The sequence below is a fragment of the Typopeltis vanoorti genome, chromosome 26 (genome assembly GCF_054136105.1).
Source record: "Typopeltis vanoorti isolate ZY-2024b chromosome 26, IOZ_Tvanoo_1.0, whole genome shotgun sequence".
NCBI classification, from domain to species: Eukaryota; Metazoa; Arthropoda; class Arachnida; order Uropygi; family Thelyphonidae; genus Typopeltis; species Typopeltis vanoorti.
Window position 1 is genome coordinate 4,249,342 of NC_143574.1, and position 20,810 is coordinate 4,270,151.

At 37.2% G+C, this 20,810-nt stretch overlaps 1 protein-coding gene across 1 annotated transcript; it reads left to right on the forward strand.

Annotated features, from left to right (window-relative positions):
- Positions 1-3,480: 3,480 nt before the first annotated feature.
- On the forward strand, positions 3,481-19,909 carry LOC150092278 (uncharacterized). Its single transcript, XM_090415100.1, has 2 exons — positions 3,481-4,745; positions 19,488-19,909. Exons 1-2 carry the CDS (start codon positions 3,515-3,517, stop codon positions 19,598-19,600), a joined length of 1,344 nt encoding a protein of 447 aa, XP_090271226.1. The 5' UTR covers positions 3,481-3,514; the 3' UTR covers positions 19,601-19,909.
- Positions 19,910-20,810: the final 901 nt, after the last annotated feature.

A 20,810-nucleotide genomic window follows, 5' to 3' on the forward strand; every position in this document is an offset into this window, starting at 1 on the left:
CTTTCTGTTTTCATTCTTTGAACGTGTTCCATCCATTTATGTTTATATTTTTTAATTTTTTCAATTACTGGTTCTTGGTTTAATTCTTTCATAATTTCTTCGTTTCTTTTGTGATCAAATAGGGTATACTTTGCAATTTTTCTCATAAACTTCATTTCTGCTGTTGTTAATATTTGTTTGTCTTTTTGTTTTATTGTCCAGATTTCGCTTCTATACATTAAGACTGGTAGGGCTAATGTACTGTATACTTTTAGCCTGGTTTGTTTTAGAACTAGGTTTGGTTTAAATATAGAGTTAATTACTCCTGTTATTTTTAAATATTTTGCAATTTTTACGTTTATATCTTTTTCATTTTCATATGTGATCATACATCCTAGGTAGTTAAATGAATTCACCTGTTCTAAGATCTTGTTATCTATTACTATCTTAGTTCTTACTGGATCTTGCCCTTTCAAGTCCATCGTTTTTGATTTTTCTGTTGATATTATCATTCCATAATCTTTGGCGATCTCATTTAGACCTAAAATATCTTTCTGTAAGTTATCTTCAGAATTTGTAATTATTATTTGGTCGTCTGCAAAGAGGAGAGTGTTTAAGTTCACTGTAGGTGAAAGTTTAATTCCTTGATGTAAATTTTTACTCCATTTTATTATCATTTCATTTAAACAGATATTAAAAAGAGTTGTTGAGAGGGGATATCCCTGTCGGACCCCTTGACTTATCTCTCTTGTATATGATAGCTCATGATTGAATCTTATTTGTATAATTGTGAGTAATATTAAAATAAATTAATAAATAAATAAATTTGCCGACAATCTATATTTAAAACTGATGTCGCGTGTGGGGGAAAAAAGAACATAAAATTACTTGGACTACTTAAAAATTCAAAGCTGTTTAGTGCCCAACTTTATCTTATAATTTGATTATAATGCAAATTAGTCGAATTTACGAGCTTAGATTGTCGCCATCTAATAGTATTATTTTTTAATTGCCAGGATGGAATAAAAGCAATTATTTCTTCAACTTTCGAGACTGTGTATTTATGTTTTCATAAAATGCTAACACCTATTAGGAGACATTGGCAACCTCAGGTTACTGCGTATGCCAGACATCGAGTACATTTGCCTTGATAATGCTATCTTGAGCTGAAGAAACGTCAGGTTGTAAATATATAGCTTATTCACTGCGTAATTACTACATAATCTTCATATACTGCTTCTAAATTTACGTTTGTTTTATTTCTCAATTTAATGAGTGGTGCCCGCAGATGGTGCCCGCCGAGCGAGACAGTGCAACTAGCAAGAGAGAAGGTCATCGAGTATGCTTTGTCTGAATCTCGTTCTTCCAGTAGCTGTTTACCATGCATTAACTCCATCATTACACTTTAAACTCTATGATAAACGCTTGCTTTTTTTTGTACTGGTATTTATTATAACGAAGCAAGTTTTGATAATGAAATTAATGCGAAAGAACTGTAACAGTACTTGCCAAGGCTGTTGTTAGCTCACTAAGCAAGCAAAGCAATGTCTGAGCCATGGAAAATTATCTCCTGTTTAGTTTATTCTATTTGCATTTCGGATTTTATGAGCTTTCAAATCTGGTTATGTGGAGCTTAGGACCGGACCTAGCTTAGAATTTAGAACATGGCTAGTTTAAACGTGATAAGATAGCAATGGTTAAGTAAATAAATAAAAACGTAATCAAAGGTCATTTACGGATAGAAACAGAGAAAGACAAGGAATTTTCTACACATTAATTTTTAAAATTTTAAAATTATAACGCTGTAATTTTTTCAGGGCTATAATAGGTCATTTAGTTAATAAGCAAATCGAGGATGAGATAGATAAGATGTGCTATATGTTGATATAACATTGGATTACAATCACTCTTAATCAGAATAGAATATCATTCAACTGGAGTACAAATTCGTGTAGCACTTACGCTAGCATAATGCAATAGGGTATATGCTTGTACAAACCAGTGTTAAACTTGCGTTCAAAGAAAAAGGCCAATGTCACCGCGTTCGACAAGGTCACATTAGCTGGGTGCCTTCGCATAGTACGGCATGCCTTGTTGGTTAGTCATGCAATGCACATAGAAGAACAAGAATATTATACAAGATGACGATGGCTCATAGTGTCACACGTATGAGAGTCCACAGGCGAAGAACAACAAGACACTCTCTTCCCATCTTAGGTCTTCGTAAAATCCAGCTTCTGTGACATCATCAACACGCCAGTTAAATCAGAAGAGTGGAAAAGGGGTACTAATCTCACAACAGTTCCTGTTGCTGCAAAAAAATGGACTTCTGCATGTATTAGGGAAAGAGTATGAATCAAAAATCCAGTCCCTTCGTGAGTTGATTCTACTGTCAACCTAGTCATGGTATGTTTTTTTATGGTCAGTATTATACCACATACTACGTACTGATCAATGTGTGACTATTATGGGCTTGGTAGTTCATTGCCGACTCAGCTCGCTGGAGTCTTCACACCATAAAGAATCAGTGAGAAACATAGCAATACCACTCATCGGATCTGAAATGAATAACAGCGAGATGTTCTGGATTGTGTTGCAAGATTTATGGACAGTACCTACCTCCATTCAGGGGCTGGATCGGGTTGCAGGCTTCATGACCAGACGTTTATACGGATGTCACTGCGCAATACAATGCTATGATGGATGAGAGAAATTATCCTTACGATAGGCAACCCAATATATAAGTAGAAAGCCATCATTCAATGTTAGTATCGTATATCATTCTTATTTTTATGTTGATATTTAAAAAGTGTCCAAGCAATTTTTTTGCTTTAAATATTTACATATATTTTTGATATATTTACTATAAAATAAATGTTAATTCAGAGGACATGCGTCAAGGCTTGTATAAATATTGAAAAACAAAACATTTTCTTCACTTTACAAGCATCGATAAAATCCAGCAAACCAACAATATCAAAAGTAACGTTTTTTTTTTTTTTTTTTTTTTTTTTTTTTGAAGAAGTGAATAATAATAATTGCGGGTAATTTACATATTCCTTTAGCCATTAAAAAACGACAAAATGATGTCTGCAAATCAGAATCATCTCCCGTTGGTCGATCACTTGAAAAAGCGGACAAGGAAAACAAGGCAATGTCGCTTGACGTCATGGATTCCTAGAATGTTTAAATTAAAATGAAATGAAATAATACTAAAAAAAAACTTTTCATTCATGTGGTTTCCATTCTCCTCCCTTCTTGACGTCACGCGGTAGTGTCCTGCTACCGGCCAATAAGACAAAGCCGAACGGCTTTTCCCTTACTCCACGACTGACCACAACTAAATGAATGGCGCTAGTTCTGCTGATGGTCTAGGAAGCCAAAGTTCATCACGTGATCAAAGTGGCTTCTGTGTTCCGTCTGCTGATAGGTATAAATTCCAAAATCGTAGACAAACGTGGTCACGAACGCAGGTAAGTTAGGAGGAGCAATGGCTTTGTCTTTTCCATTAGTGTTTCTTTTGGCCGCGCTCACGATGACCATCGCGATCGAAAACTTCACGTGTCCCAGCGCGACGGCAATCACTCCGTGCTATTGTTCCATGTTCGCTGAACCCGCTTACATTAAATGCAACAATGTTGACAGTCTCCAGGTCGTGACGAACGCCCTGAGCCAACTCGCAACCGTCGTGATCCCGATGGTAAAGGTCACCAAGAGCAAAATTCGAACGCTTCCGTCCAGAGCGTTCCGAAACTTGCGCATCACGAGATTACAGATCACCGGTTCCTTCGTACGAAACGTATCAGATGATGCGTTCTTAGGTCTGGAAGACCTTGGGCTTCTAGCGCTTAGTGACGGCAGTCTGTTGCAAGTCCCAAGTGCAGCCTTAAGTCGTGTCTCGCGTCTGCATACGCTCAGCTTATCAGGTAATCTGGTGTCAAGATTAGAAGTGGACGCGTTAGCTGGACTGACGAGCTTGAAGCATCTGGTGCTAGGTCACAACGTTATTTCCGCAATCGATCGTGGCGTCTTCCCCGCCGGTCTGAAAACTTTGACCTTATCCCATAATCACCTGTTTACGCTGAATGGCTCGGTGACGTACGCTTCTCACTTGGAGTGGTTGTACGTGACCCACAACAGACTGACGACCTTGCAGGGAGAACTGGAGGGTCTGCACAATTTGAAGACGTTGAACGTTGGCTACAATCGAATCAGCGAACTCGGAGATGCTCTTCGTGCGCTTAACAATCTCACCACGCTCAGCGTGGAATTTAACCTTTTATCGGATGTCCGGGACTGTCTCGTGAATTTGATTCGATTAGAGACGCTAAATTTATCGCACAATCGCTTGAATAGCTTAGGACGACAAACCTTTCAGAATCTCGGCAATCTCAAACATTTGGATCTGTCTGGAAATCAGCTGACAGCTCTGAACGATGCTTTGCTACCACTTCGCCAATTAAACTTCGTGAACCTTTCTCACAACAACTTTTATATTCTACACAACAGAGAATTCCGCCATCTTTTGAAACTTAAAGTACTCGACTTGTCCAATAACCAGTTATTCGTAGTAGATGGTTATCCACTTCCACCATTCCCGAGAATACGCATGCTCCTATTGGGACACAACCGACTGGACCGTGTCCATAATCTTTTCAAGTATTTCCCATTGGTCAACACCATAGACATCATCTTCAACAATGTGACTGATCTCCTTCGAGAAGACTTTACTAATACGCAACATCTAACGTACTTGGATCTGGAAGGTAAGTTTGAACTAATATGATGTTATTTCACTTTAAAAAAATTTGTAGAAAGTAGTCAAGTTTTAGTGCTTATGTTGTAAGTCAAGTTTTAGTGCTTATTAGTACGTCATCCGGGTACTGATAACCTTCTTCTATGCTTTGAGCGTAGAAAAACATTATTAGTACTAAATGATGTGTTTTGATTATCAGTACTCAGATTATGTTATTTTGATTAGCAGTACTTAGATCAGTACTTTGTGTTTTTGGATTATCAGTGCTCAGATTTACAACCCGTTTAGGCTTACATGTTTGACCACCTCTTCCATGCCCATTCACGGTGTTTTTTCTTTTAATTTATATTTTGGAATTCGGTTTCCATCATTCATTCCAACTCGTCATAATCATTTTTTTTGGTGTATAGACTCAAAGGGTGTACTAGATTAATATCATTACTCAAACACAATTAGGATTTTATCAATAGTTTCGGACTAACAACGTGTCTGATTTGATAAGCTCTTCGAAAACAGTACCAAGTGCATCACCCTATTTCTTTCTTTCTTTCTTTAGGACTGTACCTGTTTCAAATATGCTTAAATTTATACAAAGCCGCGTTCTTCTCCGTGAAATTTTGATAGTTGAGATTGGATACCTCTCCTAGTATTATTCCATTGTATAGGACTATTTTCTTTGATGTTTTAAAGATTTAAAGAGGGGTCATAGCAGAAGCGTTCACATCGCGACCCCTGTCGGCTTGTTTACAAGCCGCGAATTCTACTATCTGCAGTATAGCGTTCAATACAGTCTTCTATAGTTTTCTACAGCTTAATGGTGCGACTAACATCTTTATCAGAGACACAATGACTAAAACTCAAAGGCCCTTATGGGAACCAACCCTGACAATCATCTCACACAATACAGAGGGCGTATCCTCTGTAAAAGATCTTATTGCAAAAATGTGTAAAGAACAAAAATGTGATATTTTATGTCTACAGGAGACACACAAAGGACCTCAACAAATCAGATCTAAAATTGCTGGAATGAAGCTCATAAAAGAGATACCACATAGTACGGGAGTGCTATCTTCACTCGGCAGGAGCTCCAGGTTACAGGATGCCTAATCACAAACCAAAATAACATAGAAATCCTTAGAATAGATTTGGATAACATCAGTGTTTTCTCAGTATATAAACCACCTAGTATAACCTTTGCTTTTGAAATGTCCCAGTACTTGACACAAAGGAAATCTGCCATTATTGACGACTTTAACAGTCATAGCACACATGAGGGTATAGTGAAACAAATGAGGATGGAGAGTTAGTTGAACAGTGGGCGGAAAGTAATCAAATGAATCTTATACACGATCCTAAACAGCCATCATCATTTAACAGTGGAAGATGGAAAAGAGGATATAATACAGGCCTTGGATTTGTTAGTAATAGACTAGCTAATCTGTCTATTAAGCAGGTACTTGCACCAATCCCAAGTTCATAACATAAACTAATAATGCTTCAAGTTTTCCCACCAGTCCGACTTAAGGAGATCCCACTTAGAAGACTCTTTAATTTTAAGAAAGCTAACTGGGAACAGTTCTCAAGAGAATTAGACATAAACCTGACCAACATTTCACCCACACTAGAAAATTATGGAAAGTTCATCAAAGCTATTAGACGGTCTGCTACCAGGCACATCCCAAGAGGTTGTAGAACATGTTACATTCCAGGTTTTACAGAGCCCACGTGGAAATATATGAAAAATATTGTAACCTATAAGATAAAGATTCATTTTCATCAGAAACAATTGATGCAGGAGAAGAACTTAGAGCTGCACTGTCTGAAAAAAGAAGTCAACAATGGGCAGAAAAAATTAAAAGCTTAAAAACGAAACACAGTAGCAGGAAAGCCTGGCTCTTACTCAAAACATTATCTGGTGACTTCACAACAGCAGCAACTGAAGTTAATATAAATGCAAACCAAATTGCAACTCAGCTATCTCTGAATGGTAAACCATGTACCGAAGGAAAAATACCTAAAGATTATATTTAAAAAGTTAGGGATTAAGAAAATAATCTCTTCGAAGCACCATTTACTAAATAGGAACTAGAAAATGCCCTAAAAGCCTTAAAACCAGGAAAAGCTGCCAGTATAGATGATATCAGAAACGAGATACGAAGGAATCTGGGAGAAAAGGCAACAGAGTGGTTGTTAGAATTTTTCAACTTTTGTTGGAAATTTGCTAAAACATCCAGCATATGAAGTCAAACGAAAGTAATACCTGTCCTGAAACTGGTAAACCTGCTGAGGATCTAAAGAGATACAGGGCCTATAGCTCTCCTTTGCACAACATTGGACCTGTATGAGAGGTTAATCTTGAACAGATTAAGCCCAGAAATAGAGAAAGTGCTGATAGAAGAACACGAAGGATTCAGACCAGGAAGATCATGCACTGGACAAGTATTAAATTTAACACAGTTTATTGAGGACGGCTTTGAAAGGGGGTTAGCAACAGGATATTTATAGATTTGATAGTAGCATATGACACACTAAATCTTAGGAAGCTTATAGTCAAAATTTAAAGCATGACAAACAGTTATCGGTTAGTGGAGATATTTAGGTCGCTGCTGTTCAGCAGGAGATTCTTTGTTGATTTTCAAGGAAAAAAAGAGCAGATGGCGTATCCAAAAAAAAAAAAAAAAGGTCTACCTCAGGGAGGTGTGCTATCTCCCCCTCCTCTTCAATATATATACTAATGACCAACCTATAAACCCACGGTCAAGAACCTTCTTATGTACAGATGACTGGGCAATAGCTTATCAAGCCAAATCCTTTCACACATTGAGAAGCAGCTCACACAGAGTTAGAAATCCTAAGGAAAACCAACTGAAAACAAATCCCAGTAAAACCCAGATGTGTCTTTTCCATCTCAATAATAGGGAGGCGAGGAGAGAATTGAATATAGAATGGAATGGTGTGAAACTGGTCAATTATCGAAATCCAACTTACCTAAGTGTTACACTAGATAGGACCCTAAATTATAAATGACACACAGAGAAGACAGCCACTAAAACTCAAACACGTAATAATGTTCTGCGCCGATTAACATAATCTCGGTGGGGTGCAAATCCACAAGTACCGCACATCTCTGCACTAGCACTTTGCTTTTCGACAGCCGAGTATGCTAGCCCTGATTGGGAAAGATCATCACATGTCGAAAGTATTGACAAGGTTCTTAATGAAACATGTCGGCACATTACCGGCTGCCTTAGGCCTACAAATATTGACCATCTATACTCACTGTCTGGTATTGCACCTTCTCACATCATACGGACAACACAGAGTAGATATGAGCGGAACAACAACTAAATGATGACCGGCATCCTTTGTATGGACATGTTGCAGTAAGAGGCTAAGATCAAAGAAAAGTTTTATTCACTCAGTGGAACCGTTGGTTGATTCCATAAAAGCTACAAGGTCAACAATGTGGCAACTCCAGAGGCTCTGAACTTGAACGAATCTCTTCCTTCCGGCTTACATCTTGACTGACAAAGATGGAAGACATTGAACAGACTTCGTTCCGGAACGGGCAGATCGAAGCAGAATAAGACCAGATGGGGCTACACACAACGACAGCTGCTCATGTGGTGAAACACAAACCATGGATCATCTTCTGCAATGCTGCCTAATAGACATTAATAACATATGTACCTGAGATTTGATGCAGTGTAATGAAAACGCTTTAAAGTATATTAGTCACTGGATGAGTGAAATTTAACATTTCACTCATCCAGTCTTGTCCATATTAAAGATATCTCTTATACGGACACGTCAACGCTTGTCCGTATAGGAGACATCCTCTTTGTATTAAAATATCCCAACTTCTTTCTTCTCCAGAGTTTATCAAAATCTCTCCCGTTGCAGGAGGGTTGGGTTTGCTGCTCCCACGCTGACCCACTCCATGGAGAGTGTTTATTCATGACAATCACAAGCATCCATGCCTAGGCAGGATTCGATACGCTAACCATTCGGCCAACCAGGCCGGCTATATTTATTAATATATCTTTCCTAAAATTATTGGCGATTTTCAGCGTATTCAAAGTCGTACAGAGTCTCAACTCTTGACTGTTTTCATTTACTCACTTCACGTTTCTTTTATTAGGCATTCTTTCATTTCATCTGGAAATGCTTCGTTTTTCATGTGAATTCTTCCCATGAAGGGCTGCAAACATCGCGCAGTAGTCTTATAAGTGGACTCATAGTTAGTTAATCCGGATTAACTAACCACTGAATGCTTCCAAGAAACAAACAGGATGGTGATCTCACACCGGACGATGAAGATCATCTCCCACATGAATAGTGCATTCACAGACAGCCAAGCAGCATTGAAATTTGAATCCATGGTCTGTAGGCTAAAGAGAAAATGCTGTTTACTCGATCAACTAGAATTCATATAACCGAAATATCATTCTTGATAAATGTGTTCACTTCATTAGTAGTTCCTTATAACTTTGTTTCTTCGCCCCCCCCCCACACCTTCTTAAGGTGCACATCCGCCTATGTGGATATGATGAGGTGGACACTCTTTAATCTAACCTTTACTGTTAAAGTTATACAGTTTATGTATGAATAACAGTCTAGTATTGAAATGTACTATTCATCTAGTAATATGGCTACTCCACTACATGTTCTCCTAATTTATATATTTTTTAATATACCAATTAGTTTATCCTTTGATATTCCAAGTTGTAGTACATCTTTGTCCGATTTTGATTCATGGAAACTTCCCACAAAACTGAACACTTTTTTATGCGAAAGGTTATCATCTTCAGTTCGCAACTGAAGAGACTGGAGGAACAACCATAGTTTGGCTATTCTATTGGGAACTGTCTGCTTTGGGAGATCCTACTAGTATGCGACCTCCAAGATTGCTCAAGGATTTATTACAATGAATTCTCCTCCTGTAGGTGGAAGAAGAAGAATGATACTAATGATATTTAGTATAATATGCCCAAATTATGAGACAGACGTTTGAGTATATACGAATCATTTCATTAGGGACCATGTCAGCTAAACTCAGTTAAAAGGCAGCACTTAAAATCACTGCAATACAAAATAGTCCGCGCGGTGAGCCTAGTGGCTATGCGCTTCGCAACCATATGCCTGGGGAAGGAGTGTCCTGGGTTCGATTTCCGACATGAGGAGTTTAAGGATCTTCCTCAGCCATAGCCAAGTTAGCCGTCTTGGACGTGGACAGCAGGGTTTTTCTCCCCAGTTTATCTGGGGTTTTTCACCCCGCAAGCAGTCAAACTGGCCTTGTGAACACACGAATCTACAGCTATAAATACTTAACCCCCCATGAGGGGGGGCTCAACTCGCCACAATAGGGACGGGGGAGAAAAGGGAGGAAACTCCATATGAATAAATAAATAAATAAATACAAAATACAAATTGTTCTTAGCGTTAAGATTGAAATCACACTGTTTTTGTGTATATTCTTCCATTCATCGCGCAAAGCTATCTGTTTCTGGTGTTAATGACAGCAACTGTGGTTTGGAGCCCATTCAGCGTTTTAATTCTTCCTAAATATTTGCAATGGGGTTAAGGTCTGAATTCTGAGCAGGCCAGACCCACACTTGAAAGTTGTTTTGTGGAAACCAGTTTCGGACACGCAGTACATTATGGCATGGAACACTGCTGTGCTGAAACATGCAAGGGTTACTGCCGAAGTACTTCCACAGCGTCGGAAGCATTAAGTTGTCCAGGATGTCCAGGTAACCATCAGACGTCATGATTTTGGGCAAGTCCACCAATGGACCAAGCCTCATCGAACTGAAACACTCCCATACCATCACCGAGCCTCCACTCCTGCGGGGCCCGTACGCCGGTTAATCTCCAGATGCAAACACGACCATCAGTTAGTGATCCAACCATAATCTATGAATACAACTAAGTTCAGCTTTAAACACAAACGAGTATACACTGCAAACATCGATGTATTCACAGATGCAATATTACGCTATTTATTTCATCACAAGGCTCTTTGCCTTAACAGAATAAAATAAAAATAAATAAATGAAATAAAAACAGTTAATAATAATATAATTAATTAATTCCCTTAAAAATAAATTCCCCTACACCCACACACGCCATTTGTTTCAAGCTCTTTTGAATAAAGCTTCGCAGATAGTTTTTATTATCTACTACGTTTTTTCAATATAATATATAATAATAATTATCTTATTTTACTATTAACTAAAAAAATGTTTACGTTGTGTGATATCATATCACTTAAACCGCCCTGCATTTTTTTTTTTTTTTTTGATATAATATGCCCTACTTTTATGGTTGAAACTATTTGCGAATCCTGATATCCGTCACATGAGGCAATGTCTATAGCCTAAATAAGCTAAAAACATTTGCCTCTATCAGCCTTCTCAAAAATCTGTGAGAGATTATTTGTATTATTAGTATATGGGTTCATGAATACGATAACTAACTTATATGAATTTTACTAAATTTTTACTTCATATATAAAATTTGATATTCTATATGAATCGCCCTCGATAAAAGGTCAAAAATATAACAATTTCTACATAAATAAAACCCAGTCTAATTATAAGTATTTCTTGATAGATTGCGTTATATTTTATTAAATTCTTTTTTTAATGGAAAATTGATTATTAAGTCTGAAAATGAGAATTATAATTTACTACCGAGTTGCCTATTTTAATCGTCTGCCTTCTGAAAAACATAATAAAAATTTCAACGCAATCGACGGATATAAACATTTATTTCAGTAATCTGGAGATGAAGGTCAGCCAAGTGTTTATTTGAGGATAACGTTGATAGATCTGTCTGTTGTTGATCTGCTGCGAAATTAGACTTGAGTTTAAAAAAATGAGCCTCACTGATCTTGCAAATAATTAACAAAGTACTTATAGTTAGTACAAAATGAGTATTTTATATAATATATATTTTATTTCATTCTGAAAAATATATATCTTAATATACACGCATATTCATTATACACCCTCTGTCCAAAAAGAACTTTTAGAAAAAAGAAGAAACTAGTGGCGCCACCTATTGCATCTTTTTGTATTAGTGTTATGTCAACTGTTTATGACATTTGTTTCATTAGAAGCCGAGTTATAGTACCAAGAGCGACAGTGTGCTTTGACGAACGGTCGGAAAATGAGTTTCAAACAGAGAGCTGCGATTGACTTTTGTGTTAAACTTGGTAAACGTTTTACAGAAACGCATCAAATGCTTCAAAAAGCATACGGTAATGAAAACAAAGTGGTCGTGCGACGCTTGAGGACGACGAAAAGTCGGGCCGTCCAAAAACTGGACTAAGCGAAGTTAACATCCAAAAAGTGCGTGATTTCATCAAAGAAAACCCGATATCGTCCGTGAGATTGATTGAAGATGAATTGGGATTCCAAAATCAACTGTGCACAACATTTTGACGGAGAGTTTGGGCCTTCGTAAATTGAATTCGCGATTTGTTCCCCACAAGTTGACCGACGACCAAAAAATGCATCGAATTGATCACCGCAAGGACTTCATTAAAACCGCTTGTAAAGACTCAAACTTCCTTGAAACGATCGTTACTGATGACGAAACGTGGTGTTTGAGTGAGCCCGAAACAGAGTGCTGAGTGGAGACCACCAGAAGAGGGGCATCCGAAAAAAAGTCGCTTGGAGACGTCAGAAGTAAATCCAATGCTGATTTGTTTCTACGATTCCAAGGGCATTTTCGACAAAGAATTCGTTCCGCCTGGCCAAACGGTCAATGGTGAGTTTTATCTCGAAGTTTTGAAGCGATTCATAGTGAGAATTCGTCGCGTATGCATGAATATCGTGACGAGCGACCTTTCGTCAAAACACACTGTCACTCTTATCACTATAACTCGGCTTCTAATGAAACAAATGTCATAAACAGCTGAGACAAAACTAATGAAGGTTTCGACAACAAAAAGATACAACAGGTGACGCCACTAGTTTGTTCTATTTTCGAAAAGTTGGGTTTCTTTTTGAACTGAGGGTGTATTAGGATTCAGAAGACATTAAGTTTGCAGTTGCTGTGTTGGAGTAAATTGTGAGAATTGCACCGCTCGGCATTTTCTATAAAAAGAATGCACAATAATCAAAAACAACTTTCACTTCCTGATGAACGAGTCGTATTTCGGCATTATCAGTTAACAATTCGCGACAGCACTCTGACCCATAAATAGCATAATCAAATTAAAAAATGTATTCAGCAAAAACGGTTTATCGTGTGTAAAATATACATCATAATTACACTAACAAAATAATGGTTTCAATATCATGTTCCTGTTTTTGCTTATAATTTTTATTTAGTAATGTTCTTTCCTTCCTGTTTTGTGCTTACAATAAAGGCTTTTGAAACCAGATCCGCTGTGTTGTCGTATTTGCAGATTTCTTTATCACTCAATTCGACGACCTTAAATAACAGTTCAAGCACTACTTAATTGCATTGCAATGCGAAGTTAAGATAATACAAGAAAACAAGAAACTAAACTATACTTTGCAAATGGTAGACTTTTCACTGGAAGGTAGGGAAAATAAAATTAAAAATGCTCTTGGGGATTCCTATTAAGATGGATGGGAAGTTTTAGAAACAACATCATATCTAGCAACTAATCAAAAATAAACACAATATTATGAAAAAAAAATTGCATAATAATAAAAGCATTAAGGGAAAGCACTTAATGCAACTCTAGAGCACTCGAATACTCATAAAAAAGTACGAGCAATGCGATTCATATTTTTCAGTTACCACGAATTATGTGGTTCATATTTTTTAGTACTTAGCTTGGATTTTATAGCTGAAAATCTTACACATTGAAAAGTAGAAACTAGAACTTTTAAATGACATCTGGTTATTGTAAAAAACACTCTTCTTCTAGTTTACAAACGTTTGTATAAACATTTGGATGATCTAAGTTATGAGTGATTACAGGTGCGTTTTTCAGTTTTATCTTTGTGCCCTTCGAATTGGACTATGGGCCTTAATAGTGTTTATGAGCGCTTTGCAAGTTGATAAATATATTATCATTCACTCAAGATGGCTAACCGGAAACAATATGCCAGTTCGAAAGGCTAACATCATCGCTATGTCAATAAAGCTTAGGATAATTGAAGTCTGAAATAGCTAGCTAAATAATAAGAAATATACATACGTTACAATAATTTCAAATATTTATGAATATTTGAAATGAAAAGAATAAATGGAAAAAATTAAAAATATATGATATAAAACTTATCAATTTTAATTTTTGCGAGTACTTCTTGTACTTGGCAGCACAGAAAGTACTCGTTCGGCAAACACTGGCTCCAAGATTTGATACATAATTACAAAAATTTTAAAACTCCATTAGAAATCAAAGCAGAACATCTTTCTTGCCAATTTGTTTTAAGATTCGTATGCCAGCTTAATGGGCCGAGTGGAGAATATCTCCACTTCTCATCTAACATGCTTGAATCAACTGCAACATCTTTAGGTGTTAGATTCATTTTGCACTCCTGGTTTAATAGGTGCTTGAAATGAAAATTATAAATTCAGAATTTTTATAATTCGAAAAATTTGTACTCATCACCATCATCATCAAATTCCTGATATGTACCCTTATGGAGTGTACAAGATAATATGACACCGCATGAAAAGTTCACATTATTGCTAACTTATTAATAAATTTTCTTCCAAAATTAATCTGTTATCTGTCAGGGGGTCCAGTATTCTTAGATATTATATTTCGGCCTTCCACGGCCCTTCTTACTGAATCAATCCACCTAGATCTTGGTCTTCCGCTGGTCTTTTGATTGCCATCCTCGCATCATACATGTTTTTATAACCTTATTTTCCCATTCTGTTTTTATTATTATTATTATTATTATTATCTGAGACCTCCAGGGAGTCAAGGACTCATCGAGGGAGGCTGTAAGTTACCCAACCCAGCTATCATACATTCCCTTAAATTCATTTACACTAGATGCACTCACGGCCCCTAAGGGCAAATTATTCCACTCACTCACTGCTCTCTGAGAGAAAAAACTTAGCTCTTACCCCTTTCTTGACTGAGAACAACCTTAACTTCCATGGATGCCCCCGTGTTCTACCCCCCGCCTTCCATATAAAGAAAAATCTCATCATTCGAAATGCTATAACACCCATTCAAAAGCTTATAGACCTCTATCATATCACCCCTCTTTCTCCTGTTAACCAGGGTCTGTAATCCACATACTCTCAATCTGTCCTCATAATCTAAATCCCATAATCCGGATATAATCTTTGTAACTCTTCTATACACCCTTTCCACAGCTTCTTTATCCCCTTGGAACCCGGGAGACCAAATCTGCGCACAGTAATCTAAGTGTGGTCTTATCAATGCCTTATAAAGAGGCAAAATTACTTCCTTATCCTTACATGTCAAGGTACGCTTTAGTTTACAAGTTTACAGCATAGAAATTACCCTCTGAGTTGTATTTGCAATTTTGCTATGTTACCTTTGAACTTTAAATTCTTATCCATTAATACACCAAGATTCCTTGCCTCTTCAGTTTCTTGTAGCATAACCCCGCCAATATAATATGTCGCTGGATCGTAATCACGCCAAAGTGCATAACTTTACACTTACTAACATTAAACGGATTGCCATTTTCGTTTGCCCAGATTTCCAGTCTATGCAAGTCATTTTGTAATTGCTGAATATCAGTAGCATCCCGGATTGCCCTGCCTATCTTTTTTTGTACGCATCATCAGCAAACAATTGCAAATATGATGATAGACCCTGCTTGAAGTCATTAATGTATAGATTGAACAATAATGGCCCAAGGATTGAACCCTGAGGTACACCACTGGTTATCTTAAATCTGACAGATTCGCACCCACTGTATACCACTTTTTGATACCTGTCTGTTAGCCATCCCCTGATCCAAGTCAATAGATTGTTCCAATCCCATATTCTCCAGTTTACTCAACAGCCTATCGTGTGGAATCCTATCAAATGCCTTAGAAAAACCCAACATTATCATAGTGTATGATATATTCGAAACAGCATATCAGAGTCGTTGTCAAGGTCATGGAGAAAGTAGTCAAGGGGAAAAATACAGGAATGGATTGATGAAAATGAGATACTGTATGGGGGACAGCATAGCTTTGTGAAGGGTAGATCATGCTTCAGTAACTTGCTCAAGTTTTATAACACAGTGACGGCTGAACTGGATAAGGGTAATGGGTTTACAGTGATACTGCTGGACCTGGCTAAGGCATTCGACAGGATACCACATGGAATTCTAATCCGTAAACTACAACATATGGGAATGGATATAGGGTTGGTGAGATGGATAGGTGGGTGGTTGATGGAGAGATATCAGAGAGTAGTTTATTCAGGAGTCCAAAAGACGGCCTGTGACTAGTGGTGTGCCGCAGGGTTCTGTTCTTGGACCACTGCTGTTTAATTTGTTCATTGACGACATAGGGAAGGATCTAAGAGGAACAGTTCATTTGTAAGCTGATGATGCAAAGTTAGGTAGGGCAATAGTGAACGCAGATGTCAAAATCTTGCAGGAAGACTTGGATAGATTGGAGTTCTGGGCTAAGGACAATGGATGTCAATTTAATGTGACAAAATATAAGGTTATGCATTTTGGGGTGAAAAGATTAGCAGCAGTATACCACATTGGTGGAACTGTACTCCATGAGATTGATGAAGCCAGGGACTTGGGAATATTGGCGGATAGGGAGATGAAGTTTAGGGGCACATTGCAAAAGTGGCTAAATCAGCTCATCAACTCACTCGGTTGTTGAAAAATACTTTGACGAGCAGAGAAAAGCAAGTTATTGTACCTCTGTACCGAGCCTTGATAAGACATCTTCTCGACTACTGTGCCCAGATTTGGTCACCTAGGTTTCTTCATGATGGGAAAGAGGTGGAGAGGATCCAGAGGCGAGTGACCAAGATGATAGCAGGTCTATGGAATGAACCTTATGAGAATAGGTTGAAGATTTGTGGGTTGCAGAAATTACTTGATAGGCGGAAAAGGGGAGATATGATTGAGACATTCAAATTACTGAAGGGTTTCTATAAAATTAATTCAGAAGATATTTTTGAGAACAGGGCTGGTTGTGGAAGGACTAGGGGACATCTATGGAAGCTGGGCAAGAGTGTGGTTAGTAAGGGTGTTAGAGCTGGGTTCTTTACTTTTAGAGTGGTAAATGAGTAGAATAATCTGCCAGAGTCTGTTGTGGGTGCTATGACAATGAACGAGTTCAAGACAAGGTATGATAGATACTGTGAGGATGTCAATAGTTGTGTGGACATGATGTTTAGGGTCTCCCTCGATGAGTCTAAGGACTCCCTGGAGTCGTCAGTAATAATAATAATAATATTAATAATATCCATTTCCTTTATCCAACTCGGCCATAACATTGTTATAAAATATGAGCAAATTACTAAAACATGACCTTCCTTTAGTAAACCCATGCTGTTTCCTGCAGAGTATAGAATGCTTGTCTACCCATTTCTGTATGCGAGTTCTTACTAACTTCTCTAAAATCTTTACTAACACACCAGAAATACTAATAGGTCGGTAGTTAGACACATCAGTTTTTGCACCACCCTTGTGCAATGGAACTATCATACATTCCTTCCATTCCTGTGGTATCATTCCTAAGCTGATACTCAAGTTATACAAATGTGTGAAAGGTCTAGCCAATTCAGCTGAGCATTCCATTAACAAACGAGCAGATATTCCATCTGTCCCTATTAACAAATTCTTATCCAGGTTATGCAAAAGCTCTTCAACCTCATTTTCATGAACCTCTAACTCTTCATCCAACGTAGCAGTAGCACTGTGCACCATACTACATACACGTGGTTGATATATCTTAGCAAAGTGAGCACTCATTAACTGAACAATCTCCTTAGCTTCCGACACTCGTGTGCCATCTGCATTCAATAAAGTTATTCTTCCACATTCATTCTTTCTTTTGCTTGAGACATAACGATAAAATTCTTTTGGATTGCCTTTAGCTTGAATGGCCAATTTCTTTTTATACTCCGTTTTAGCTTTTCTCACAATACTCGTTACTTTTCTGGCCTGAGCTTTATATATTTCATAACTCCTCTCTCTTATTCTCACTATACTCTTTCCACATCATCTTCTTCTTGTGGATCTCTAGCTTAATAAGGCTGCACATCTATTTCACACCCAGCCTATTTACTCTTCGAACACTAGGGATACATTCAGATACCGCCTCATTCAAGCACTTTTTCAAAGATTCCCATGCATTGCTGACATTTTTTCCATTCAGTAACTGATACCATGGGACCAAAGATAGTATTCTTCTAAGTCGATCATAATTTCAACCTTTGTAGTTCAACATGTAGCCTGTTTTAATCGGAGCTTCAATACAAGTAGATACTTCCCAAGAAAGAACAGCTGATCACTGTCACCAATTGATGGTAAAAGAGCTATATTCTTGACAGAAGATCCCTTCTGAAGCCATGAGCAAATCCAACACTCTTTGACCTCGAGTTCCTTCTTTCGCATGCTGCTTGAGAAAGTTATCCCGCAACAATTCAATAAATTCCTGTTCTTTTTGGTCATGAGATTTCTCTTCTACCCAATCAATGTTTGGAAAATTAAAGTCACTCATAATGATCATTCGCTTGGTACCCATAAGGCTAAATTGGCGATGCATTTCTTTCTTCGTCCCTACAACTGAGCTGGCAGATCTGTAGCAACACCCCACCATATATTTCATTCTGTTAACTTCCACTTCACACCAAATACACTCAAACTCATCGCTACATGACATTATCATCATTGTTTTCACGTATTTCTACCCTAACTGGACTTAAGTCATCTGATATCATTAGTAGCACTCCTCCTCCTCTCCTATCTTTTTAGTGACCATACCATCCGTATGGTCACTTTGCATCTTCTCCAATGTATCGATATCGCCTTGGAAACCAGGAGACCAGATCTTTGTGCGATATGAGGTATTATCAAAGCCTTACAAAAAGAAAAATAACTTTCTTATTCTTTCATGTCAGTGTTCGATTCAGAATTGCAATCGTTCTCTGTGATGTAGTCACAATTTTTCCACATGGCCCCGAACTTCAACCTCCTATCTACTAAAACTCCAAGATCCCGAGCCTGATCCGTTTCTTCTAGCATGATCCTGCCAATATAATACGTATTGGGATATATCATTACGCCAAGATGCATAATTTCTGCAATTCCAGCTTATTCAAATCATTTTGCAAATAAAGAAGAGTTCCGATGCAGTACTACATGTCACCATCTGTTAAATCATTCCAAATATCTTTAATGTAAAGATTGAATAACACTGGACCAAGTACTGATCCTGGGGTATATCACTAATCAACGTGAAATCTTGCGGACTTTTATTTACCATATATTTCATTTATTCATTTATTATCTATTTATTTAATAAATAAATGTCGGAAACAGTTATTGATTAATATATGACTTTTTTTTAAGGACATGCACTGGGATGGTCGTCTTGAGACCACAGATGTTTCTGTTCTGGCCACACTTACTTATTTTATTTTATTGTAAATCAGTTACTTTAAAAAAACAGCATTCAAATTTTTTTGTATATCTTCTCCTTAGTCTTTTGAAGAGGTGTAATATTATCCTTAATTTTCCTTAAAAACATTTGAATGACTTTTGAAATATATTTGTTTTTCGTACTAAAAAGATAATTTTTCTGTCAACAGGCAATCCAATACGATGTGATCGAAATAACCTTCAGACAATCAGCGAATTACAATCACGAGATGTCGAAATCGAGAATCTTCCTGAATGTTTAAACGATACGATTACGACATAACACTTGTGGATACAGATTTAAACAAGAACTCAGGAAAAAAAGAAAAAAAAAACTAACACAAATCGGCAGGTTTCTCCTGTTCCAATTGCTGCAAGAGAACTGCATCTGCGTTCTTTCAAATATCCAAGATACCTCGGAAACATTGTTTAACAACCACCAGAGGGCGCAGAGTGGTATTTGACTACGAAATGCAAGATCGGGTTAGTGAGAAGCGAACAATTGAGTACATGTAGGAGTATTTGAAACTATTTATTATTTCTATGATGGAAGCTGAAGCCGTGTTTTACAATAATCCTCAAGTTTTTAATAATGTTCTTGAAGAATTTATTTTTCTTAATTAAAGGAAAATAAAAATAAAATAAATTATGAAATGCTGTGTAGTTTATTAACATTGTTTAAGCAAACACTCACCCGTTGTATGAGCAGGTATGTTAGAGAATTTTATACATACCAAGAATGGCATTTATTTAGAGTTCATACCAGCACAGCATCCACAGAATCACAACACGTTACACAAGCAATCACACATAGAAGTATTACATTTTTATTTTTACATAGAAGTATTCACATTTATATATATATATATAGTTATTAAGTTTATTTATTAAGTTTACTCGTAGTCTTCGATCACGCGCGCGCGTGTGTGTGTAGCATTATTACAACATTTGTGATTTGCGATATTAAATTATGTTACTTAATAAACAAAACAAAAGACAAGAACATTACCAGTGCCCAAGAATAATAGGATTATTCTTGGGCACTGGTCATCCTCCTCCTAGTGTAGTTACTTGTCTCATTGAAATTGTTAAAAAAAAGTCTTCCAGTATACAGCAATAATTGTTATTATTCGATATTATTAACAAAAATAAATTTGCTTGATCGTTTTGGCTCATAGTCTTTCTTATTAAGTTTACTCGTAGGGCGCATGCGCATGCTTCTAAAACGATGTTCATAACGTTACTGTTGATTTTTAAAAATAATATCATGGATCATTATCACTATTAGATACTTAGTACTCTTCAAACACGTCCTGAAACAACTAATGGCTTCATTTTTTACTTCTGTCACTTTCACCAATCTGGGCACGTGACATAAAAGTTCACAAGTCGACCGCCATACATAACGGAAGCTTATCAGTGTTGTTTATAGTCCGAACGAGACAGACAGACAGGATCACGTTTCCCAGCAGCTAATCAGCTTTTGAATCAAC